Below are 25,618 nucleotides of genomic sequence, written 5' to 3'. Positions count from 1 at the left end.
GCGTGTGCTCTGGAGTGGTATGAGTATCCCTTTGTGTCGGGGATGCAGTGTCCTCCACACATCTTGCAACCCTAAAGCGTTAGCGAATGTAGCAAGTTTGTTGCGTATGTCTGAGTTCCTGGATCATACATGTGTTCGGTCAAAGTCTACCTTCATCACTTCATTGAAGTCTCCTCCAATTATTGTGAGATCTGTAGCGTCGTTGACAATTAGGGCTGTGATGTCAGGGGGGGGTTAGTAGATTAGGTGGTGCATATACTGCGACCAGGGTTATGGTGCGGTCCCAAAGAGTCCCTTTTGTGTACACATATCTACCTTCCGTATCCTGTGTGACAGTAGTAGCGGTGAAGGGGGTCTTTTATGTGTTAGAACTAGTACCCCACGTGATCCCATGGTGAACCCTGCGTGTAACGCCAGCTGGTAATTAGTGCGCGGAAATAGTGTGCAGTTTGTGCCAGGTAGGTGCGTTTCTGTAAGGAACACTACTTCTGGAGAGTGCCGGTTCAACAATTGTAGGGCTAAAAGCCTTTTGATGCTATTGCCGAGCCCGTTCACATTCCATGTCATTACCTGGATGATTATGTGTCTATTCCCATTAGGAGTCCCTGCCATCTTACATGCACATAAATAGTGTCAGTGTGTGTTGAACAACTGGGGGTACGCTGTGCTCCGACATCGTGCATAGGGACTTGTCGCGGACACGTGTGGGGGGATTTTCTGAAGGGGCATGTTTACTTATCAATATGACGTGTCTTGTTGGTGAAGAGAGCAATGTAACATTCGTGTTGAGGCTGGTGTGATTTGTAACGCTAAAACTTTGATCCCCCCTCCCTATACTCCACCCAACTTGAAGCATCTGTCGCCCAATACACCAAAACGAACACACTGTCGAAGTTAGACAGCTAACTCGGTAACCATTAACCAACTTTCTTCCCCTTTCTTGCTCTCGTTCCCCTCTTCCCAGATACCTGATGTTCACGTCCGGAGATGGTAAGCTGAAGCTAGTCCCGTTAGAGGGATGGAGAAGCAGGGGGTGGGGGGTAAAACTCTGAGGGGGGGTCCCACCTCGTAGCCATCCATGGCTGCCCAGTGTTGGTGACTCTTTGTTGCACTGGAGCGCTGATCCGTCGTTCTAGTCATGGTGGACCTTGCGCGAGAGAGACTCGCTTAGATCATACGACTATGTCTATGCAGGTCTTGTAAGCACTATTCTTGCTCCTCTCCCGGGCGTTCCGGATCTGGTGGTTGTGGTCGTATTGGGGGCATTCTCCTGTCCATGCGAGCCCAGGGTTCTCTGTTTCTCTTGTTTTGTGGAGTTGACCAGTCGCCGTAGATGTGTTGCTCGACACATTGCCATGCTTCTTTGGGGTCGCTGAAGTGGACCGTCGTGCCCTTATGGTATATTTTGAGTTGAGCCGGGAATAGTAGCCCATACTTGACATCCATTGCTTGAAATTGTTTCTTTAGTTGGTCAAATGACTGTATGGCTCTCTGCACTTCTCTCGTGTAGTCCGGGAAGAAGGCAAGTCTAGGACCGTTGTGTGTTATTGTGCCTTTAGCTCGTGCTCGTTGGAGCAGAGCGTCCCGATCCCTGTAGTTCAAGAACTTGGCTATTATCGTGCGTGGAGGGGCACCTGGCACTGGTCTGCCCGTTGGTACTCGATGAGCTCTTTCAATGGAAAAGAATTTTGAGAAAGTGTCTTGTTCAAATATGTCTGTGAGCCATTGTACTAGAAAGAGCTCCGTACTGGGGCCTTCTGTCTTTTCCGGTAAACCGATAATTCGGACATTGTTTCTCCTCGATCTCCCCTCTCCTTCATCCACCCTCTCTTCCATTAGCTTCAATCTGGAACTAACACCGGATAGTTGCTGTTGTATGTTGCGCATTGTGTCCTCCACATCAGGGATCCGCTGTTCTGCCTTTCCGGTGCTTGTGGTTAGTTTTTGCAGATCATGTCGGAGCAGGGATACATCTGTGCTTATGCTGTCCATTTTCTGTTCCATGGATGCTCGAGAGTCTGCAATTGCCGCCATTGCATCCTTTAGAGAGAGCATATTTTCAACTCCTTCCATTCCTACCGGTAAGTCGTGGTCCTCTTGTGTTTGTAACATTGGTGTTGTGTACTGGTCGATCCTGTTTTGCACCGGTTGTTTCTTCAGCTTGTCTTTGCCCATACTTGTTCTTGGTTGGGGTAGGTGTTGTGTTAATTGAATTTTAGGTAGCACCGGTGCGCGTCACTTTATGGTCTCTGTGCTGGCGTGTAACAGGACACGTGCGGCCACTGTCGAATGTGGTCTGACGCTGTTGTGGTCGTGTTCAGTTTGGTTTACTCGATTACCACCGTGCTGTGACCTTCTCTTTGATTTGTGGTGGGTGGGGCAGTGTGTTAAGGTTGTGCACACTCACTCGACCAGTCCTTTGTGTCCGTTGTTCCCGTTAGGCAGTGTACAGAGAAGCTATAGCACAGGGATGTTCCTCTATCGGTCTTATTGCTCCTCTATAAACAGTGGGGGGGTTTCTCCAGAGCACCCAGTAGGTGATTTATGCTCACCTAAAGCGTGCCAGGGGTGCTGAGGCTGTACAGTAGGCGTCCTGTTGTTTCTTAGACTCCAGGATGGCCATGTGGCGTGATGTGATCAGCGGATCACCTTCTCCGGTGTCAGGTATTGGCATCCGCCTCGCCGCGGTCTCTACAGTGTGAGAACCCCGTCCGGCGGCCGGTTCTCGGCAATAGGGAGGGGCAGTCCATTCTCTCCCTTTCTCACTTCCTCCACCCTATGGTCCGGGGAGGGGTGGGTCCGGGGAGGGGTGGGTCCGGGGCTTGTGCGCCTCTGTGTATTACTCACCCTCCACCGAGCCGCCACCCGACCACAACACCAGACAATGCAACAGTGCTCCAATTATGTGTACATCAAGAGGGCTGTATGTGCGCTTCCCCTGATGTTTGCCAGATGCAGCTGTCCAGAGGGCACAAGGTGACAGCGTCACATCCAGGGCCAGGCAGGGGCCGCGCCGTCGACCAATGCCTCAACAGGGGGAGGGGGTGTTTGTGTTTATGGTAGTCCTCCCACTCCCACGTTCCAACAAGCCCCAGTTGCACGGTTGGAATGTCAGGAGCCCCGCCAAGTGCCTTACTGTGACTGCGTATGATATGACTGCACTGCCATGGGTCCTCCAGCAGTCTCCCTTCGCCACACGCTTCGCTTGCTGTATTCCCAGGTCTGTTGACATCGTATGTGGGTGAGTAGGGTCCTGGTCCACAGGAATCCCTCAGGGATGAGAGTGTGTTGTGGGCCGTCGTACGCGGCCGGTCTAGACTATGTCCTCAGTGTTAGGAGGCCCCTGGTGTGCAGGGCAGGGCGTGGGCACCACATTCATGCTGTTGCATCAGGGAGCAGAGATGTTGGTCCTCGTCTTACTGCATCTGCACGGGACGCAGGCTCCCGGGCCCCTCTCACTCTTGCGAGCACCGCGGAGGCTCCCTTCTGTAGTAGGCCTTGCACGCCGTTACCCAGGCTCACTGTGTTATGGGCTGGCGAGCTGTATCCGGGCCTTAGGGTCCCTCAGGATCGAGGGTATGTTCCAGACTGATGTCAGCCTTGCGCTGGTGCCTCTGTTTCGTGCATCTGTCTTTGGGGCTCCACCGCGCTTTGTGTACTTGTCCTACAGGCTGGAATTACTACATTCTCCCGGCGGCCATTTTGTCTCTCGCAGCCCGGTCTCTCATGTGAGCTTCCGTGTTCATTTCCTCCCATTATATGCCACCCTAGGTTTCAGGTGGTACGGCTGCTGGAGCTGCGTGGTGTGCGGTGCTCCCGACGCTGCTTCAAAGTACAATCATGAGTCTTCAGGCTATAATTCAGGTTGTTTGCGGGCAGCCATGGGAGCGAGGCAGGCTCACGTCTGCATCGCTTCGCTGCTGGCCACGCCCCCCCCCTGCTGCCACGTTGACATCACCCACACCTCAGAAACCTCTTTGAGGTATCACCCATACATCTCAATTTGGTGGGTTCTTGGGCAAATGGAAGGGGATCACTTCCGATGCCTGGGCCCTTCAGTTGGTCGAATAGGGCTACTGCCTACCATCTGTGGAATGGCTACCATACAGACAGACCACCAGCCTCCTGACAGCCAGAACGGGATCTCATGGAGGAGCTGCAGGACCTTCTTTTGAAGGGAGCAGTAGTGGAGGTACCAGCTGAGGAAAGCGTCTCGGGCTGGTATTCCAGATACTTCTTGGTCCCAGAGAAAGGGGGGAGGACTATTCCCCATCCTGAATCTGAGGAAAAATAAATTCAGGATGGTCACTTTGAGGGAGATTCTCCAGGCTCTACAGTTCCAAGGCTGGCTGGTATCGCTGGTCCTTCAGGAGTACTATTTCCACGTGCCTATCCACAGGATTCACAGCATTTCCTGAGGTTTGTCGTTGGGGGAACACACATTACCAGTTCAAGGTACATTCTTTTGGCTTGACCTTCGCACCCAGGGTTTTTAATCAAACTGATGGCAGTAGTAGCGTGCCATCTCAGAGCTGGCGTCTTTGTGTTCCCATACTTGGATGATTGGCTGATCTGGGCTCGGTTGCCAGAACAACGTTTTGAGGCTTCTCAAGGACACTTGTTTGATGCTGCACGACTTACAGAAATCACAGATCTCAGTAGTGCAGAGGCTCCAATTCATCGGAGTGGTCTTGGACACCCGGGAAAGGGAAGACTTCATCTCGAGGAGAGAGTCACCAACGTGGCGTAGATGGATGGTATTTTCCAGAATTCCAGCAGTCTACCGGCATCCGCTTTCATACGCCTGCTGGGCCTCATTACATCCTGTATTTTCCTGGTGCTGCAGGAAGGCTCCGGATGATATCCCTGCAGTGGCTTCTCAGGAGCCAGTTATCGCAGTATTTCGTCGATTTGTCGGATGCCCGGAGGCTCCGGTAGCCACAGATGCCTCTCTGAAGGGCTGGGGACTCAATGCAGCTCTCCAAATCAGCAGCCATTGGTCCTAGAAGGAGAAATGTTGCTACATCAGTCAGCTGGAGTTTCGAGCAGTAGACCCATGCTGACAGCGTTTGCGCCTTCTCTGCAGGATAAGCAAGTCCTAGTTCTAACGGACAACAGTCACCATGCACTACTTCAACAAGAAGGGAGGCGCGAGATCACTGCCCCCCCTGTGCAGGGAGGTCATACATCTATGGTTCTGGATGCTGGAGAACAACATCTCAGCCTCTACAGCTCATCTGGCATGGGTGTAAAATTGGTTGGCGGACGCTCTGACAGGCAGAGGTCTATCTCCCATGAGTGGGGGCTATGCCCGGAGGTCAATGCAGAGATCTTCACCCAGTGTGGCACCCCGCTAGTGGATCCGTTTGCGACAAGGGACAACATGAAATGCATACGGTTCTGTTCGAGGGAATTTCCTCCCAAAGGGGCCATCAGGGGAACCTGTTTCTGCAGTGGGTCCTCCACCTCCATTATGCGTTCCCTCTGTTGCCAGTCCTCCCTTGGATTCTCTGGAGGTTGAGGAGATTCAGGGCTCTCCTGATCACCCCGGACTGGGTGAGGAGGATGTGGTACCCATATCGCCTGGAATTATCCCTATGCCCTCCTCTCCATCTTCCTTGGAGGCAGGACCGCTCGTCTCAGTTAGGAGGCAATGTGCTTCACCCGAACCCAGAAACTCTAAGCCGGTCTAGTTGGCTCTTAAGATACTGAGGTATGGGGACTGGGACCTTGACTAAGAGGTGCTAGAGGTGTTGTTGGCTCCACATAGACCATCCACTAGGTCCCTGTACACGTGCAGATGGAGAATGGTTGTGGCATAGTATAAGGTGAAGGGAGTGGACCAGATATTGTGTCTCACCTCCTCAGAGATGGAGTTTTTGTTAACCTTCGCCAAATCAGACCTAAAAGCGGGTACGGTACAGGGGTATCTGGAAGCCTTTTCCTCGTTTAAAAGGACGCCAGTGGAAGGCTAATTTAATTTATTTTCCCATCCCTGTGGTGGACCAGTTCCTGAAGTTAGTTCTTTCCCTCCTTCGCCTTTTCTGGTCCCTGGTTGGGATTTGAACATGTTTATAACCGTTCTAATAGCGCCTCTGTTTGAGCCTTGGCATTCTATTTCTCCAGTATGGGGTCTGGCATGGATTCACATGCTCATGAATATTCCCCATCGTCAGGCTGGGAATCCTCGGTAAAGAAAAAAAAATCAGTTTGTTTCGTTTCTGAATTTTCTTTCTACTAATAACCAATCACTGGTCTCTGGGTCATACTGCCCCCAGCCAATGACTGCCCTCTACCTAAGCCCCTCCTCTGGCAGCCATCTTCAGATTTTTACCGCACGTTCAAGTGTTGGGAGTCCTTGTGCTTAGCTCTCAAGCTTTTACTGCGTGTTGTGTTTTTCAAAGAGTTTACTCTCATTTTTTGGTAAAATTCGAGCCTCAAGCTCCATTGATTCATCTTCCGATTAACAGGGACCCGTTTTGGAATTTTCTACGCCCCTCAAGGCCGATTTTTCGTCAAATCTCACTTCTTGGATGATTCCAAAAGATCTTTGAGGCCTACCTCGTGGTCATGGCTCAAGACAAAGGAGACTCGACGCCCGTTGGATCCAAGCTGTTCAGGAACTGCCCAGGATGTGGACTACAGAACGTCTTCAAGGAGGATGAGCACTCTCGGTGTCTCTACTGCCTGCACTCCGACAAGTCGCACGTGGCGGAGGACTGTGCGTTCTGCAAGAACATGTCTGTCCGGACATGAAGGCTCGTCGGAAACGACTCACTGACTGGCTGGAGACGAAGAGCCCGGCAGCAGGTGAGAAGAAGTCTGCGTGGTCTTCTAAGACCTTTGAGGGCGCTCCGGTGACAGAGGCTCAACAGAAGGCAAAGCACTGCAAGTCCGCGAGCACCGGGAGCGTCGTTGGTTCGGGCTCCTCGGCTGCCAGGCCGGGCTCAATGTCACCCATGCCGTCAACCACGAGCCAACGCTCCGGCTCCGTGAAAAGGAAGTCTGAGAACCCGGGTAAGCTTAGGGAGAAGCCCCGGTCGATCCCGGCAGAGAAAGCCAAGGGGGAGCAAGGCAGTGACCCTCCCCCCACGGTGAAGGCCTCTGGCACGCCTAAGGTCGTAAAGGCCCAGATGCACCCAGCTGAGGTCTCGATTGAGGGAGTCGTGGCGTCCCTGGCGAAGCCCGCAGAGGCGACCCCAGTGGTTACGGCCTCCCTGCCATCCCGAGGGAATAGTCTTTCCAAATGATCGAAAACACCCCTGTGAATCTCCAGACAGAAATGGAGTGGGGGGGGGCAAGGTAGTCCTAGCTACTCCGAGGACGAGCTGTCTCTCATCAAGGCTGCCCTGGACAAGAGGTTCAAGGAGGCCAGGGCCTGCGGGAAGGATACAGACGAGGCAGACGTGGAGAGCAAGGGTGGCGCCGACGAGGAACGACAGGTTGAGGAGGAACCTCAACCGACGCTCCCCTCTCAACCGAGGCCTACACCGCCCAACAGGTGGGAAGACATCTGGCTGGCACTGCGCACCTTGTGAACGGAGATGAGGACAAGGCTGCCCTTACTGCCAGCAGACGATCCATCTGCGCCTGGACCGTCGGGGAGCCCTCCAGGCAAGCGGAGGCGAGTCCATCCTCCCCCCACCTTTTCCATCCTTCACCCCCATCCCCTCCTCAGGGGGATGAGACTCAGACGGCGACCACTGGGACGGACGACGGCGGAGACGACTGCACAGATCTCCCATCGCCCCCTTCCCGGTACCCCTCTACCCCTGATGAAATTGGCTCGTTTCACGCCATGATCGCCAGGGCCTCAGAGCTCTTTTAGCTATGCCCTGAAGAGCAGAAGGAGGGATTCCTGTATCAACGAAGGGAGGCCAAGAGGAAGACCGTGCTTTCAGACCCACTGTTGGACCACATCTGGGACGAGGGACTGTTCCTTCTGAAGAACCCATCCACGGCACCTGCGAAGAGAGACCGGTACGAGAAGAAGTACTGGGTCCCAGATTCCGCCCCTATGTGCCTCAGGGCGCAGCCGTCTCCGGACTCGGTAGTCTCCGCGGCGGCCAAGAGGAAATCTGCAGGGGCGACGGCATCGACTTCCACTTCCCCGCCAGACGGCGAGGGGAAGAAGCTGGACGCCCTGGGCCGTCGGGTCATCTTGTCGGCAGTGACGACAATTAAGGTGGCCATGGCTCTCGCTATCGTGGTCCATTACGATAGGGAGCTGTGGTTCAAAATCGCCCGCCTCCTGGACTTCCTTCCGGACGACAAGAGAGCGGAGGCCCTCGAAATCCTGCAAGAGGGCGAGGTGGCTTTGGATCACGCCATCACGGTAGCCACGGACATCGCAGACACCGGGTTTCGCCAGATGGGCAACAGCGTTTGCCTTTGCGGTTTGTTCAGGGCCACCGATTGCCGTCAGGACGTGCAGACCAGGGTACTGGACATGCCCTTGGACGGGAATAATCTGTTCGGCAAGGCAGTGCAGGCAATCAGAGCAGACACTGAGACGGCCCATGGCCTGAGCATGCTACATCAGCGACGGCCGTCCTTTCGGACCTCCGGAGGCAAGTCCCAAGGTGCCTCCAAAGGATTCGCCGGCAGCTCTTCATCATACCGCCAGGCGGCCCGTTCCTCGTCGGAAGAAGCCTACAGAGACCGCAACAAGGCCGGTGGACATCGCCAAGGGGCCCAGGGGGGCAAGGCCTCGGCGAAGCAGGACTGGACCAGCTGTGACGTTGGGACCCCATCCGAGCACCCAAGTGGGAGGCTGGCTGGCGAAATTCGTCAGTGCGTGGGAATCCATCTCCACCGACCATTGGGTGCTGGATGCCCTGGCCCACAGGCACACTCTGGAGTTCCAAAGGAAGTGCCCAGACTTTCCACCGGTGGCTACCAAAGAAAGCCACATCCCACAGCTACTTCTGGAGGTACGAGCGATGTTGGCAAAGGGCGCGATAGAACTTGTCCCGAAGAGGCTCTGGGGCTCCGGAGTATATTCGCAGTACTTCCTCGTCCGAAAGAAGACCGACGGCTGGCAGCCTATCCTAGACCTCCGCCACCTCAACAGGTACCTAAAATCCTAAAAATTCCAGATGGTCAACCTTCAGCACGTGCTGGGACAGCTGGAAGAAGGGGACTTCCTGTCATTGCTGGACCTGGAGGATGCATACTTCCACATCCCCATACACAAAGGACATCGAAGGTTTCTACCCTTCGTGGTCCAGGGGCGGCACTACCAGTTCAAGGCACTGCCCTTCGGGTTGAAGTCGGCACCAAGGGTCTTCATCAAGTGCCTGGCGGCGCAGCTGCGCCTGCAGGGGGATCCACGTCTACAGTCTATCTGGACGATTGGCTCATCCGAGCAAAGTCAAGGGAACTCACTGTCGATCACGCAGCGAAGACGGTCAGTCTGCTCACGGAACTGGGGTTCTCGATCAACTTTGCAAAGTCCTGTTTTGTGCCATCTCAGGACGCCCTATTCCTAGGGGCCAGACTCAACACGGTGGCGCGGCTAGCTGCACCGTCGGAGGAAAGGATAAAGGCCATATTGGGCAAGGTACAATGGCTGTTGACCATGGAAGTAGCCATGGTGAGGTCCATCACGTCCCTACTCGGCATGATGTCGTCATGCATCTACCTCGTGCGTCTGTGCAGGTTGCGGCCCCTGCAGGAGTTCCTCGACGCCCGTTGGATGCAAGTGGCGGGAAGCTTCAAAGACAAGATCTCCCTCAACAAGACTTTCCGTCGAGCGATCCGGTGGTGGGGCACCCGCGCGCATCTCGTGGCAGGCACGGACGTCCAGACCCCAGCACATCAGGAAATGATGACGACAGACACCTCCCTGGAGGGATGGGGCGTACACACCGGAGATCTCCATGCAAGAGCCCTTTGGCTCCCGGAGGAGAGGTCACTGCACATCAATGACCTGGAGCCCCGGGCCGTGTTCTGGGCCCTCAGGTCCTTCCTTCCGTCCCTCAAGGGCAAGGTGGTACGGGTCTTCACCGACAACACCACCACAATGTTCTACATCCGGAAACAGGGAGGCACCAGATCTACAGCTCTATCCAAGGAAGCGCAGGATCTGTGGTGCTGGGCCGTCGCCCAGGGGATGTTCCTGGTACCCTTTCACCTGGCAGGAGTGAAGAACACCGTTGCCGACTAACTCAGCAGGGAGCTGCGCTCTTGCCACGAGTGGGAGCTTCGGCAGTATCAAGTAGATCTTCTATTCCGACGGTGGGGCAGTCCACAGATTGATCTGTTCGCGACGGCGACGAACGCCAAGTGCCGGATGTTCGCCAGAAGGTTTCCCCAGCCGGGGAGCATGGGGGATGCATTCTCCTTCCCCCTCGGACGGACTGTTCCTCTATGCATTCCCACCGTTGCCGCTTCTACTGCAACTCATCAGTCAACTCAGACGGTCCCGGTGCAGGATGATCCTCATTGCACCGGTGTGGCCGAGGCAGATTTGGTTCCCGGACCTTCTGGACATGTCAGCGTCCCCTCCAGTCAAGCTTCCGGCGGATGTGGATCTTCTCGCCAGGGAGGGAGGCGCGATCCTGCATCACTACCCAGGATCGCTGAACCTGCAGGCCTGGCACCTGCAGCTCGGAGGCTATGATATCCCAGCGGACTGCAAGAAGTACTTGCCAAGGCCAGAGCTTCATTGACTTAAGTGCTACGGACATATGTGGAAGAGGTTCTCTGTCTGGTGCCGCGCACAGAAGATCAACCCTCTACGGATTACGGCCCCTCAAGTGCTACCGTAATGGCTGTCGCTGGCCAAAGCAGGGCTGGTACATGCCTCCATCAAAATTCATCTGGCGGCTATCTCTCGCTTCACCATAACTCCGGGGTGGTCATTGTTGTGGTCCCACCACTTGGTGAAGGAGTTCATGAAATGACTATTCCGCTTGTTCCCGCCGGTGTAGGCTCCGGCCCCGGCGTGGGAGCTCAACATGGTGCTGACCAGGCTCATGGGTCTGCCATTCGAGCCTTTGCACTCGGCACCCCTAAAATTCCTATCGTGGAAAACTGCGTTTCTTGTGGCCATCACCTAAGCACGATGAGTAGGAGAGATCCAGGCCCTCTCCTGTAAACCGCTGTACCTGACATTCCACCAGACGAGGGTAGTGCTGAGGACGCACCCCTCCTTCATGCCCAAGGTGCCGTCGGACTTCCACCTCAATGAGCCCTTGGTGTTACCCGTTTTCTTCCCATTGCCTTCGTCGCCGGCTGAGAGGACTTTGACTCGCTGGATGTGGCTAGAGCGCTGAAGTTCTACGTGGACCACATGAAGAGTTTTCGGAAGACATCACAGCTGTTTGTGAACTTGGTCCTGTGAACCAAGGGAAGGCCATCTCCAAGGCCTCCATTGCTAGATGGCTCTCTCCGGCTGCATCATGCACTGTCACCGGTTGGCAAACCGACCGTTGCCCGGCCGTCCGAGAGCCCATTCGACCAGAGCGACCGCTGCAACTACGGCGTTCCTGTCTGGTGTGCCCCTGCTAGACATCTGCAGGGCAGCTACGTGGAGGTCGACGCACACCTTGATGAGATTCTACTGCGTCGACCGGGATTCCAGGGAGGTGTCCGGAGTCGGCCATGCAGTGCTGCACAACCTGTTCGCTTGAAGGTGAGCCTGGTGAGGAGGTAAGAGATGCTTGATGTTGAGTTGTTTAAATGCTTCATGTTGAGCCTTGCCATCTCCCATGTACTGCTATGTATTCTTGTATTCATGAGCATGTGAATCCATGCCAAACCCCATGCTGGAGAAGGAATAAGTTCCTTACCTATAACTGTTGTTCTCCAGCATGGATTCACATGCAAACCCTCCCTCCTACCCTTTTGCGGCTCTTCTCTTGGTCCTACTGCCATTTTACGTGCTACCAAATCTGAATATGACTGCCAGAGGAGGGGCTTAGGTAGAGGGCAGCATTGGCTGGGAGCAGTATGACCCAGGGACCAGTGATTGGTTATTAGTAGAAAGAAAATTCAGAAACAAAACAAACTGATTTTTTTTTTTCCCTTTACTCAGGATTCCCAGCCTGACGGGGAATATACATGAGCATGTGAATCCATATGTGATAATCATCCCCTTATGCTTAAATCCCCAGTGGGTGTTGTGTGTGTGTTAGTGGATGGAGGTGCGTGAAGTAGGAGAGTTCCCGGTGAACTCCAGATGCCAATATTTTTTTAGGCTTCTTGTTTGCAGTACGGACATCAGAGGATAAAAAAGTACAAATATGAACGAAACAGATGTTTGAAAGAAATTGAGGATTTAAGAACTACCGTCAATGATACACTGTTCAAGTGGTTTGCAAGTGAAGATAGATGGAGAATTCCAGAGACATGGGGGAGGCTGGGGCTGGGATGAACAGAAAGCCAAGGAGTGATGGAGAATCCTAGAGTCGAGAACATGTGAAAGATGTAAAAGACTGAGAGATCAAGAGAGCGAAAGTTAGACTGAGTTAAAATAAGGGAGAAAAATTGAGAAAACAAGTAAGGGGTGAAAGAAAAACAGCAAGCATCCCAGAAATGTACCCTGTGCAGGAGAGACTTAGAAAAAGAGAGAACTGGGAAACAGGCAGTGGAAATCACGCATTTTGGTAATGCAACAATGTGGTATTAGTAGACGCTATTGACGATTGGCATTTCTAAGCAATGTGATACAAAGGAATGCTTTGTGGCATATGAATCTAAAGTTCATAAGCAAGAGTACAGATTTATGTAAAATTGCCACAGACTTGTGCGTTCTTGACCTTATTTTCTTATCCATTTGAAACAAGGCTTACAGTTAAATGGCCAGTACTGTCTTGTGAGCAGAAAATAAATATCTGGAAATTGCAGAACACACGTGGTTGCCATGTATTAACAATGTCATGACTGATAACCTAGTGTTGCGATGAGCAGAAGTATGTATCCCTCTTCTCATTTCAAGATGAACATTCAAATGTATTCTCTCCTTTGTTTATAACAGTCTACTGTTCTGCTACAGCGGCACAATTCTCTAGGATTTCTAAATGCCCCAGTCATGGTAATTGTAGACCTTAAAACATGACTTCATTGTAAAATAGACCCGTTGTGCTAATGATGAATACAGGAATCAATGCTCTTAAAAACTAGAGTGATTTTGTCTCATTGATTTCTACGACAGTATATAAGTGTAAATCTATGGGAGAAGGTTATTTATTTGGTTGGTCAGTCAGCCACTTCTGCTTGAACTGTTGCACATAAAAGATACAAATAAAGGCACCCTGGGCAGCCCCTTTGCAGGGTTGTCTGTACATAGATTCCATGAATGCGTTGTTCAGGATGAGCTAGTTAATGAGGTGTCATACATTAGTAGAAAGAAATTGGATGTTTACTGTTTGGAAGATATACATAAATATGGTGTACCTATGGGCAGTGGGCTGGAATTTACATCAACACAATTTACATATGTGCAGTTATTTTGCAACAGGATAGGGCAGTTTTAGCAGTTGGGAGATTGGTATTGAGGGGATCAAGGATGATCCGCTGGTAAGCCAGTGCAAATTGAGTCTTATAGTTTAATTGATTTAATTGTTTTGATGCTGGGGAAAGGCATTCCAGTGATTGAGGGTGAGTGGAGAGAAGGATTAGAAGCAGGTGGTGGATCAGGTTAGAGGGGTGCAGGTGACCTAGAGGTTGTTGAGAGTTGTAGTGTGTGGAACCAAAGAGGGGAGTAGAGAGAGGAACAGTCTGCAATGTAGTCGGGGTTTAGTCCATAAATACATTTGAGAGCATGAAATCAAGCCACCTTGGAGGCGGTCTGAGATCTGTGAATAATCTCAGTAGGATATTGAGAGGGCATGTGGCAGAGTTAAATTCTTTGTCAAGTGTAGGGAATGCGCAGGGAAGGCCTATCCACTAGCTAGAGCAGTAATCCTGTTTCCCAAGGACCAGTGAGAAGATTGGAGTTTTGGCACAGTGTTAGGTCAGGTGTGGTTCAATCTTCCTGATATTTAGTATCATAGCCACAATGACCATCATAGTGATAGTTATTCATTTTAAATGTGCTGCCAAGGAGAATCCCAAGGTTGCAAGCCTTGTGTGATGGGATGAGAAGGCCAGGAAGGAAGTAGATTGGGCAGGGAAGTGTGCGTTCGAGGCAGGAGAGAGGTGACTTCTGTCTTCAGGTCAACACCAGGCAGCAATAGTGCCACCCAGTGACAGATGGTGGAGAAGCAGCTGGTAATGAATTCTGAGGTTGTGGCGAGAATGAGTGGGAGGAGATGATCAGGGTGACCTCACCAAAGAGGGAGCTAATGGAAGCCAAAGGATAAAATGAGATGACTGCGGTAGGAAATGAAAGGGCGAAGAAGAATGTACCCAGGACTGATACTTGAGGGACACTAACGGATTGCGAAGGTGTGAAAGCCCAGAGCTTTTTATTTGTATTGTTCTAAAAAGCTGCAGGCAATTCTGTTTCTGAAAGGGAGATCTGCTAATCGGACCCCTCTTTCAAAATGCTCCATGCCGAAATTATAGTGAGCACAGGTGACTGCCTATAAGCAGTCTACTTACAAGACAGCGTCAGCTCTGCTTTCGCTCAGAAAAGGTTCAACGGTCACCTCTGCATCCCTGTCAGCTGTTGGGATAGTCACTGCACAAAGAGATAGCAATTAACTTCTGCACCTCTAGTCTAAATTATAATAGTCTGCCCTAATGTCTGGTGGCAGGTAAATCTCTAATTATAACCCTTGCTTGGTTGTGGCATGGTTACAGATTGGAGCACCTAATTGTGAAGTAAGAGCAATCAATTTTATATCGCACCACTGCCAGCTCCTGTGAGCAGTGTTTAATCATGGAAGTACTGATGATTATTGATGTCTAGGCTAAAGGCTTCCGCAGCTGCCCAGTGGAACAATGGGAAACAATAGCCAGGCTTCTGCCCCTACCCCCATCCCCAGAGGTATTTTGGGAATGGTGCGTCAGAGGCAGCACTTGCACAGTAAAGCCAGCCTTGAACCAGGGTGCTGATCACTGGAGTTCTTGTGATATTATGTTGATTAATACCCCTCTAGGGCTTCCATTTTCACAGTCTCCCGGCAGCTCTGAAAAGGAAGGCGGGTTCGGGGGAGGAGGGTAGTTGCTTAGTGGATTGATGGGGAAAGCGCAAGAGAGCTTTGATATGCTGTTGGTAGCTTAAGTTCGGAAAAACGGTCACTGTGTGGTGGGTTTGTTTTGGTCGGTAGTGGTTAAGCAGTGTTTAGTGTATGAGTGTGCATGGGTGCTTGTGCGTCTGTGGTTTGCTTTTCTGTGGTGCATTTGGTTTTGTGGGTGCTGCAGAATGTGTGCAGTTTGTGGTGGTTTCAGGTTTCTGGCGAGCTAGAGTTGTCAGTTTTCTGTTGGGGTTTGAGGGTCGGTATACAGAATAACGGGATAGTTAGTAGTTTTAGTGATGAGGGTGGTCTGTGCCCCTTTCCTTGGGGTTATGTTGATTTGTCAGGGTAAAAGTTATTGTATGCTGGTCTGTTGTAAAAGTGCTTTATTTCGTTGGGGTATCCAGGTTTTCAGTTCATTGGGTTTTGGTTGTTTTGGGTGTTTCTCTTGTGTTGTGATCGCTGTTTCTTGTTTAGTTCAGTGAGTTAGAGCCATGTTTTTAGTAGTTTTCTGAATGTTGGGTGTTCTTCTGTTGTTCGTATTTCCTTCGGGAGTGAGTGCCAACATGTTGCCGAGATGCAGGCGAATGCTGATCCACCAAATTTCAGCTTTGAGTATTGTTTTGGTTCCAGGCGGATGTCATTGCTGGATGTAAGTGTTTGATTTGGTTTGTAAATGGAGATTTTTGTTTCTTGCATGAATTCCACTCCTTGACTGTGGATTGCTCTGTGGGTTACGCAGAGTGTCTTGAAGATTCTTGCATTTGTGAGGCTAGCAGGCATGGGAAGGGTATAGGGATAAACGGCATGGGAGGGAGAGTAAGACTGGAGAAGGGTCCACCATCTTACTTCCTGCCCCCTCCATTTTCCTGCAAGCAACGTACTCTGGGCACTTGTTAAAGCAATGGGGATTGGGCTTCTTACAGCAGGCTTGATTTAGACCAGTGCTGAGGCCATTTACCTTTTAAAAGGAGAGGGGAACCACCTCGTTCTTTGCTTAATCTCTGCACTTCCACAAGGACAAAAAGAATTCCTCTAGACCTTTATTGGGGATACACTTTATCCCAGAGTCCTCTGCAAGGGAGCTGAAGACAAAAGGCTTCCAAGGCAAAGGCGAGCTCTACCCCATAACCAGCCCCACGGGTGACTACTGTTGAACCAAGGCCTCACTTTGGTTGCCCTGGAACAGGATCCTGTCCCTGGAGCCAGCGTGCAACAGAATGGCTCACCTTGACCCGGCTCCCCTGTAATGGGATATCCGGCAACTGCAAGACCAAGGATGTGACACCTGCATCTCTGAACCGCCTACAGCAGTTTGTGCAACTATTACGCCATCCAAGCTGCTGTACAAGAGCCACTGGAGTCATCCGTGACCAGGATTTTCAACTGCCTCTGAGGGCACTCGCCACAGAAGTTCCAATGTGTCTACATTCAAAATCCACTGAGTCTTCTAGCTTCTCAAGCATTGGATCTTTCTTGGATTCACATGCTGTGAATATTTCCCAGCCTGACGACTGGGAAATATTCACAGCATGTGAATCCATGAAAGATACCAACGTTGGAGACATGGAGTTACAGGTAAGAAACTACTCCCTTTCCCCACTCAACACTGCTGCCTGGTCACCAGCTTCTTTGAGCTCTAAGGTGACACTGCTGCAATGTCCTGACACCAGGTTGATCCAGACGAGCCTGTTCACAGCTGAAGCAATTCTCTGTTTCTCCTTCTTGAGGTCACCAGCTCTTCCAGTGTCTCTGACCAATACTGCCCGACATTCCCATGGTATTTGACCTGCAAGCCGATGCCACTGCCGAACAGCACCGCACCATTGGGACCTGTCAATGCTGCTCCATAACTCTCAACCCCAGCCCTGAAAGCGTCCAGACTCCTGGTTTGATACCAGAACGCCTGGCTCGATGCTGTGGAGCTCCAAAGACAATAACTAAGGTACAGTGAAGATGCCCTGTCCCCTGGTCCAGTCCACTCTTTGCGACCATGGTGACTTCAAACCCTCTGGTCTGCCTTTTTCTTACAAGACAATCTTAACATTGACATTGTGCCAATTTAGTGCCTGAACACCAAGCTCATCTACCCAGAGTGCAATTCTACAACACTCTGTATTTTCTGAGTTTCTTTACAGGGGAGGCCCTTTGCAAGTGTTTTTAGTTAGTTGATTGCATTTTTATTGTTTAAAGCTTGATCAGACAGTAATTTATTTTGGAGTCTTGGGGTTGCTGAGGTTATCGCCTCACACTGCTCCTGAAATGTTAGACTGACCTCGTCCCACGTTACCACAAAAGAAGATGTTGGACTCCATCTGTTATACCTTTTTAATTGGGATCACTGCTGGTTTACTAGCAGTGTGGGACTGAGTAGGCAGTTTAGCCAATACTCATCCCTCTACTCCCGCCTAGCAGTAGTCATTTTATCACAGAAACCCACTAGAACCTGTATTTGGGAGGAAGTGTTTTTAGTTTCACTAGTTGGAGAAGGACCCCTTCTAGATACGAGATCACCCCTTCAAGTATGGTGTCCTTGAAGCCTAGGGAAGAAAACAACGCTGTTGTTTCCGGACCGGCAAACTACAAGTCTGACTGCCGGAGCCGGTGTGCCCGACAGGTCTGACCCTGCCGGGCGCAGTGGCCACGGTAGGCATATTTGTCACGAGAGCACTGGCACCGTTGTTGACGGTGCCAGTGCTCCCGTGTCCCCATTCCCATAGACTCCAACAGGACTCTATGGGAATTGCCAGTGCCTGACTTCCCGGCCGCCGGACTTGGAATAGCCGGTGGCACCGGTATGTCAAGCGCTGGTAATTCATTCAGAGTCCAGCAGTCCGGAATGAGGCCAATATGTTCTGAATGCATTTCTAGCTGTGATAATTTAACATACAGACTATAAATGTATAAGTTAATGCATTTGTCCTAGTTAAAGGGTGTGTGGGGCCTCACAGCACAAAATGCCTTAAGATGACCATTTATAGAAGCAGCTATAACTATATAATTGCAATTAATGCAGCCAACGTACTTTAAAGCAACGCACCATATTTGGGATAACATAGCTATGTGTATTAGAGCTTGTCTTGCCTTTTTTGTGCGATTTACTTCTGTTATCAAAGGTTTTTGTTTTGTACATTTGTTAATCTGCAAAATCTATTTCATAGTCTATTATTCTGATTATAATGATGGCTTTAAACATTATTGATGTATCTATGTGTCTGCATTCTGAAGGCTTGCGTCAAAACAAGCCTAACAGCTTTTCCATTTTCATTAGCAGGAGCAAGTTGACTCAACCTATCAGGAGACTAATGGAGTGTGCCAAACCTCTCATGGTTATTCTACGGTGCGTTGCCCTGAAGTAAAAACAGAGGTCGACAGCACTGTGAACGTTATAAGTAAGTGTTTGGTAGTTCACGTGCCCTGTGAATGGGGGGCAGGCACATCTCTTCTGTGTACAAATCGGATTTTAAAACTGTATTGAAGAATGTGGTGTTGGCTTAAAGTCATGCAATCATATTCCAGTCACGGCACTGATCGCCAGTACAACTGTGAGCACATCGTTTGGGGGCTTGTGGCTTTAAAGTTCACGTGCGAGTGGCCTTTTCTGACCAGAAATATGATTGACATAGCTAAATAAAATATGGTTATTCATGGCAATAGAGAAATTGCATCATGTATCCCTATGCAAGTGAAACCCAAAATAAATGTAATAGACATGGTTCTAGGCACAGTTCAAGGCACTTTTAATCAGGGGTCTAGGTTGCTTGAGTGACCTTCAAGGACCAAAAGTGGCCCAATTACCAGCAAAGAGCATATAGTTTTACCTAGTGCCGCACAAAGCTATGTCCAGCCCCAGTTACCTTCCAGTTGTACCTTAAATGTGATCATTTCTTTCACATGGAAATAAAAATAACAATTTGCCAAGCCAACAGCTATGGCTTTTCTAAACTGTACTAAACTGTACTTTTCTAAACTGTACTTCTTCGGCCACGCAGGCAGAGATACCTGGAGGGTGGTGGCCTGCATGACTTGAGTGCTGCCCCGGAAAAGTGCTGCATCACAGTTCAGCCCTGATCCACCCAATCCCCAGATCCCACAACCTTTCAACCCTGAACTGGAGTGAGTCACTGAACGTTCAAGGGCTCTTTTTTTTAAAACCACTGAAGACCTGTTTAATGGTAGAATGTGGTGATTGTCCATATTCAGCTAGGCAAATTAGTTCAGTGCAATACACCATGCTGGAGAAGGTTGGAGATACACTATTGGGCTTCCCTCTGACGTCTTCCGTGGGCTTCCACCTCCCTAGCCCATGCACCCCTAAACTCCAGTGTGGCCAGCTAACGATCAGCATCTAAAATAAATACAGATTAGCTTAAGTGAGGGCCTAATTGTCTATCTGGCTCCCTCTGAGGCTTTTGTACAGGTTCCCTAACCTAACGCTCCCTAGATCTTCTCAATACAAATAATGTTTTTTATTATATCAATGACGGACACCCTGGCCTGTTCTCTCGCTCATTCGCTTCCTTCCTTTTTTCTGACCATACGACTTCTTTCCCCTCCCTTGTCTACTCTACACCAATACCCCCTTTCCTTCCCATCCCACTCTCCTGCCCCTCCAATGTGCTGCACTCTTACTCTTTCTCCTCCTAGCCCCTCCTCTCTCAGCTCCTCCCCTTGCTCCTTCCCTCTCACCCTTTTCAACTCTTTTACTCTCACCTCTTCTTACACCTCTACTCTCAACTTTCCTTACTAAGCTACTCACCACTCCTCACACTGCTGCTAAGGGATATGGTGTCTTGCTCATCATTCCAGGGATGCAGTGCCCTGCTCACTCTCCCAGTGATATTTGCCCTGCTCACCCATCTCTACGAACCTCCTTCCCTTTCTCTCTCAACATACCTAATACACTCACTCTCATTATTCTCACACCCACTTCACTTCTCTGGTTCACTCTTCTCCTCACACCCCACTCTTTCACCTCTTCTACTATCCCTAATCTCCAACACCCACTCCCCTACTCTACCTATCCTCACTCCCCTACTTCTATCTCCCTCAGTAATACCTTTGCTCTCACTTACTGCTTCACTCTCACACACTGGTACCTCTCCCTTTTTCCCCTTTCTCCCTCTCCCTGTCGCTCTACCAATACTTCACCTGTACTCTGCATGAACTCTGCCACCAACTGCTCAGCACCCCGCTCTGATATCTGTCCTCGCTCTGGTCTCTCCGCCTATCTTTATGCCTCCTGGTCTCCACTGAATGCCTGCCACTCTTTCTTCCATTCGCTCCCCCTATATATTGGGCTCTTCCCGGTTCTGACTCCTCCGCTGGCCCCCACCCCTAGTTCCATTGGTTCCAGTGCTCACCTAGCTGTCGCCCAATCTAGGCCTGCCTTTTCCACAGGGGGTAGGATACACAGGGTAAAAGCATTAATGTTATGTCAAAGGTATTTATACTGCGCACTGTCACCACTGCTATGGTCCCCAGGCGCTCTGGCGATCTGAAAAGGAGGGTGTCAAGGGGAGGGCAGAGGGGGGGGGGTTGGTAGGGTGTAGTGGGAGTAGGAAAGTGAGGGTTGTGATGTCCTGTTGGCCGCTTCAGTTCGGTTTGTACCGTTCGCTGAGCTGAAGTGCACTTTTTGATCGGTGCTAGGAATCCCATGTGCTGTTGTGGAGGGTTATGTGGTGTTAGTTGTTGCAATGTGGTGAAGTGTGTGCGGATTGCTGTGCAGAGAGGTGATTGTGAGTGTAAAAAAAAAATGTAAGGTATTGTTATAATGGTTTTCAGGTATTTTTTGATTACTTACCACTTTGTCTTCGCGTTTCTGCACCCAACCTCCACGGCCATCCGGTGTGTTGGGTACTCTGACTTAACAGTCTAGTTGGCAGGCATGCTGCATAATTGGAGCTCTCTTTGTGTGGCTCTAGTGGCTTGTGTATTTTGCTAATTTGATTAGTTTTCTGAACTCCAAATGACCTCTTTTGTTTGTTTTTTGGTAGGTTCTTCCAGGTCGAGGTTGCCAGGTGAGTAAAAAATGATCCTCTGTTTTCTTTTGTTGTAATGTTTTGGTAATAGGCAAATATCGTTGCTTAATCTGAGTGTTCTTGTCGGGTGGTAGATGGTTATTTTTTTTTCTTTAGGAACTCTGCTCCCTGGCTGTGTAATGCTCTGTGCGTTATGCACATCGTTTTGAACTTTATTCTCTCTTTTATTGGCAGCCAGTGTAGCATTTTCAGCGCTGGGGTAATGTGTTCTCTTCGTGGTAGTCTGAGCAGGAGTCTTGCCGCAGCATTCTGGATGAGCTGAAGTTTTTTTATTTTTGAACAATAGTTCTGGCATTCCTAGGTATAGACTATTGACATAGTCTACTCTGGACATGATGAGTGCTATAATGGCGAGTGTTTTGTGGGTGAAAGAGAGGAATGGTAGGATCCTTTTCACATGCATGCAAAAGGAAGAAAAACCTTGACTATGGCGTTTACTTGTGGTTCCAGTGTTTGTTGTCATCAAGACTTGCAGGTTTTTTACTATCGTTGATGGAGTCTGCGATGTACCCAGTTCCGTTGGCCATGGGATGTAGTGGTTGTTTTCCTCGCTTTTAGTTATGATAATTATTTCAGCTTTGCTCGGGTCGAGTTTAAGGCTGTATGTGTTCATCCAGCTGTAGAGCTCTTGCAGGCAGTTTTTCAGCATTTTGTTTTCTTCCGGTGTATCTTGTATTTTGCAGACTATCTGAGTGTCGTCTGCGTAGTTGTAGCATGTGAGGCTGTGAGTTTGATAAGTGGCATCAGGTATATATGGAAGAGCAATGGGGAGAAGGATGATCCTTGTGATACTCCGCAGTTGTATTCTCTTGTAGTTGATTTGAATGGTTTGATCCAGACAGTTTCTGTCCTGTTTGTTAGGAAGGATTTAATCCATAGTAGGGTTGTGTCAATGATTCCTATTTCTTAGTCTCCTGATGAGGGTTTCATGGTTGACTGTGTCAGATGCTGCAGAGAGGTCCAGAAGGATTAGAGCTGTGCTTGAGAGCAATGCCGTTTCCGTTCTCATCAGTGTGAAGCCTACTTGTACCTGGGCCAGCAGTTGGTGCTCCTCTATACATTGTTATTCTGTAGATGCATGTCTCTAGAAGTTTAGCTGGTTAGGGGATGTTGGCAATGGGTCTGTAGTTGGAGAGGTCTTCCACGTTTCCTGCTGTGTCCTTGAGCAGCGGCTTGATGAATGCAGCTTTGAGTGATTGCGGTACTTTCCCTGTTGAAAGTGATTGGTTGAACAGGTTTCTGTAATATTCCATGGGCGTTCCTTGTGTGAGGATTGATTTGTGTATGTCTATGGTGCATGGATCCTTGGGGGAGCCTGCTTTGTTGCTGTTACTTACCAGCTTGATGAATGTCTCTGCTGATAATTGGGGCAGGCTTCAGAGTTTGTTCTGGTGATCCACTGATGGCTGGGTAGGTTGCATGTGGCAGTCAATTAGTCTGCATAATTTGTTGGATGGTGGTGATTTTGTCTTTGAAGTGGTCTACAGGGTCATTGCATAGCTTCAGTGAAGGTATCGGAACGTTGTTGCAGCCAGGAGGGTTTCTTATTTTGTGTATGATTTTAAACAATTCCTTTTGGGTGTTGGTGGCTTTGGTGATTCTGTTGTCATAGTATTTCTTTTTGTCCTTATAAATTTCCTTCATGTATGAGTGGATTTGTCGCTGGAGTTGCAGTTTCTTAACCTAATCGTTTTTTTTCCTCCATTCTAATTCAAGTTTCCTGTTTTCCCTTTTCATGGCGCATAGTAGTGGGGTAAACCATTTTGCTGTCTCTCTTTTGCATGATGGTGTGAATGGTTTTTCCTTTGAGATCCCGTCAATCATTCCAGCAATCCATTTATGTAGTATTCGATGGTGGCTTCGTCCAGGGTCGTTGTCGGTGGTTTGTTGATTTCCTATTGCTCTGCTAGGTTGCTAGCTCGGATGGCTCTCCAGTTTCTTTTCATGATAGTTGGAAGTTTGTCCTATTCTTTTTTGTTTTTTTTGTTTTTTGTTTCTTTTGTTTTTTGTTGTTGTCGGCAGTGTGATCACGAATGGAATGACGAGATGGTCGCTCCAGAATCTGTAGTGGTGGTGTCATGGCGATGAGATTTTTGTTGGCAAAGATTGCGTCCAGCATATGTCCCGCAGTGTGGGTTGCTCCTTTGACTGGCTGATGTAGTTTCATTGTCTTCAGTTGTTTGGCTAGTGATTTCTGTGAGGTAGCAGATTCTTCGTCAAACTAGATGTTAGTCGCAGAGGATTGCCAGGTTTTCCTGCTTGATGGCTAGGTTGGTGATGGCTTTAGAGAATACGTCGGTCAAGCTTACATCGTACGTTGATGGTCTGTATACCAGGACGAATGTGAGGTTTGTTTTGGGATTTGCTGTAAGGTGAAGGATCGTGGATTCACAGTTTTTGATGTTTAGTGGTTAATCCATTTTAATTTTGATGTGTTCCTTATATGCTATCGCCAGTCCTCCTCTTTTGTTGTTCCTGTTTAGTTGTGAACACTTGAAGTTGTCAGGGATGCAGTTATGCAAGGTGGTTTTGTAGTTGTCGTCTAGCCATGTTTTGTTATGAATAGGATGCCGATACCCCCTTCGCATAGGAGATCGAAGATCTCTGTGGCATGTTTGGACATTGATCTGGCGTTGATGAGGTTGCAGTGGATCTTTTTGATGTGGTTTGGATTGTTTTTTAAACCTTGCTTTGTCTTGTGGTTGTTCGGTTGGACTTGTTCTTTGTTTGAGTGACAATTTGTTTGGTTTTCCATGTATTCTTCTTTGTCCTCCTTTTTTGCTGCAGTTGCTCGCAGTGCCCTTGTGTTTTTGTGATGTAAGGGGTGAGGGCGTTGGTTTCGTTCCTTCCCCTTCTTGGGTCACCTCCTCTCTTCCTGTGGGGTTCTGGTCGCTTCTCGTCATGCCTCGACTTATTAGCGCTGTATAGTTGTCGAGGTGGTTGCAAGATACGGTGTTACACATAGGGATTTATCTCTTGTTGTGATATTTGTTTTGTTGACTGCAGTGTTTTGTGGTGTGTTCAGCATTTGTGACGGTTTCTGCTGGAGTAGGGCAAGTATCTGGTTGGTTTGTTCCATTTTCTGTTTCCCTTTGGCGGGGTACTGCTCTTCGACGGGGCATCTTCAGCGTCTTTGATGGTGCAGTAGCTCAGATCTTGGTTACAGGGTCTGAAGCCCACCTGTAGGACTTTGTGCGGTTTGAATGATAGTTGAGTTTTGTCCTCTTTTGTTGTCTTGATGGGGTGTTCTCTGTTGGCTTGTGTCTTTGTAGGTTTGTTTGTGATCCGGTTGTGAAGAAGCTCTTGAGGGTTGCTCTTGTAGATTGTCTGGAATGCCTGCGTAAGGCTGAGTTGTAGATATTGTCGGTTTTCCTGGTTTGGTTGTTCTAGGGTGCAAGATGTATAGCTCAGGTTTTTCAACAGTGTTTTGCCGGGTAATAATTTGTTGTTTTTCCAGACTCCTTCGTGCAGATTGCCGTGTGTCTAAGCAGGGCAAGTTCTGGTTTACTACGGGTTTTCAATCGGGGGGTGCACGCCGTTGGACTAACTAGCTCTTGAACTGGACTGTGGGTTCGCATTTGACTGGGGAAAAGATACAGCTCAAAGCAATTGCCTTTATTTGGCTAGGTGGGTATTCCCAGAAGGTGGTGAGGTTCTGTGGTTAGGCAGATGGCATGCGATGGGGAAACGCACCTGGATTTGAGGATCCTGTCTAATGGGACAGTTGCTAGGTCTCACGATACAAAGGCAGATGTCTGAGGTAAACCTTGCTTGGTATTCCTGTTAAGTGGTTTAAGGCCCAGGTTTCACGATAAATAGGCAGATGGGGAGAGCACGCCTAGACCCGAGAACCTTCTATAGTGGGAGAGAGACCCGGGCCCCACAACACAAATTTGCTGTATGGGAGAAACACAACCACATTTTGAGAATCCTGTACAGTGGGAGAGAGGCCTGGGTTTCACAATACAATAGCTGTTAGGAAGAATTCTCAGAAATGTGCCAATTCCTCTCTACCTTATAGACCCCTAGCAACTTTGCTGGATTTTGAGGACTTTCATTTTTAACCTGGAGAGTGAGACCCTTTTCCCCACTCTCCCACATATTTTTAATGTGTTTCTTTTGGTTGTTGAGTCTGACAAACTCCATAGGCATCATCTTTTACATTGTGTCACACGACGCCTTCAGTGCAGTGGCACAGGGAAGTCTCTTAGAATTCCCCAAAGTTTAAATACCTTCTCTTGGTTAAACTACTGTTTCCAAGAGCAGTGAAGTAAAATTGACTTTTCTTATATTTGTAACTTTATAGACCCAGCACACACTATCTTACAATTGGGTGCTGGAGTGGTTACTTACTATCCCCTTTGTCTAGTTTCTCATGGGACATTTTAATGTTACCCTTTCTACAATGAATGGCTGGTGGCAGTGATTTACTTTTTACTACCATTGTGT

General features: G+C 49.4%; 1 protein-coding gene across 6 annotated transcripts in view; it reads left to right on the top strand.

Annotated features, from left to right (window-relative positions):
* The window catches only part of IRF2 (interferon regulatory factor 2), a 580,815-nt gene that overhangs the window by 423,097 nt on the left and 132,100 nt on the right, over positions 1-25,618 (top strand). For 2 of the 6 annotated variants that reach the window (XM_069631490.1, XM_069631485.1), the window contains exons 6-7: positions 18,400-18,520; positions 21,125-21,148. In XM_069631490.1, the coding sequence (XP_069487591.1) occupies positions 18,400-18,520; positions 21,125-21,148 (145 nt within the window). The remainder of the gene's footprint in view (positions 1-18,399; positions 18,521-21,124; positions 21,149-25,618) is intronic. The other 4 variants (XM_069631487.1, XM_069631488.1, XM_069631486.1 and 1 more) reach the window with 3 other exon arrangements.

This window comes from Ambystoma mexicanum, chromosome 6q, assembly GCF_040938575.1.
Source record: "Ambystoma mexicanum isolate Mex_15411 chromosome 6q, UKY_AmexF1_1, whole genome shotgun sequence".
NCBI classification, from domain to species: Eukaryota; Metazoa; Chordata; class Amphibia; order Caudata; family Ambystomatidae; genus Ambystoma; species Ambystoma mexicanum.
Note: the sequence above shows the minus strand (reverse complement) of the source record. Positions and strands in the feature narration are given on the sequence as shown.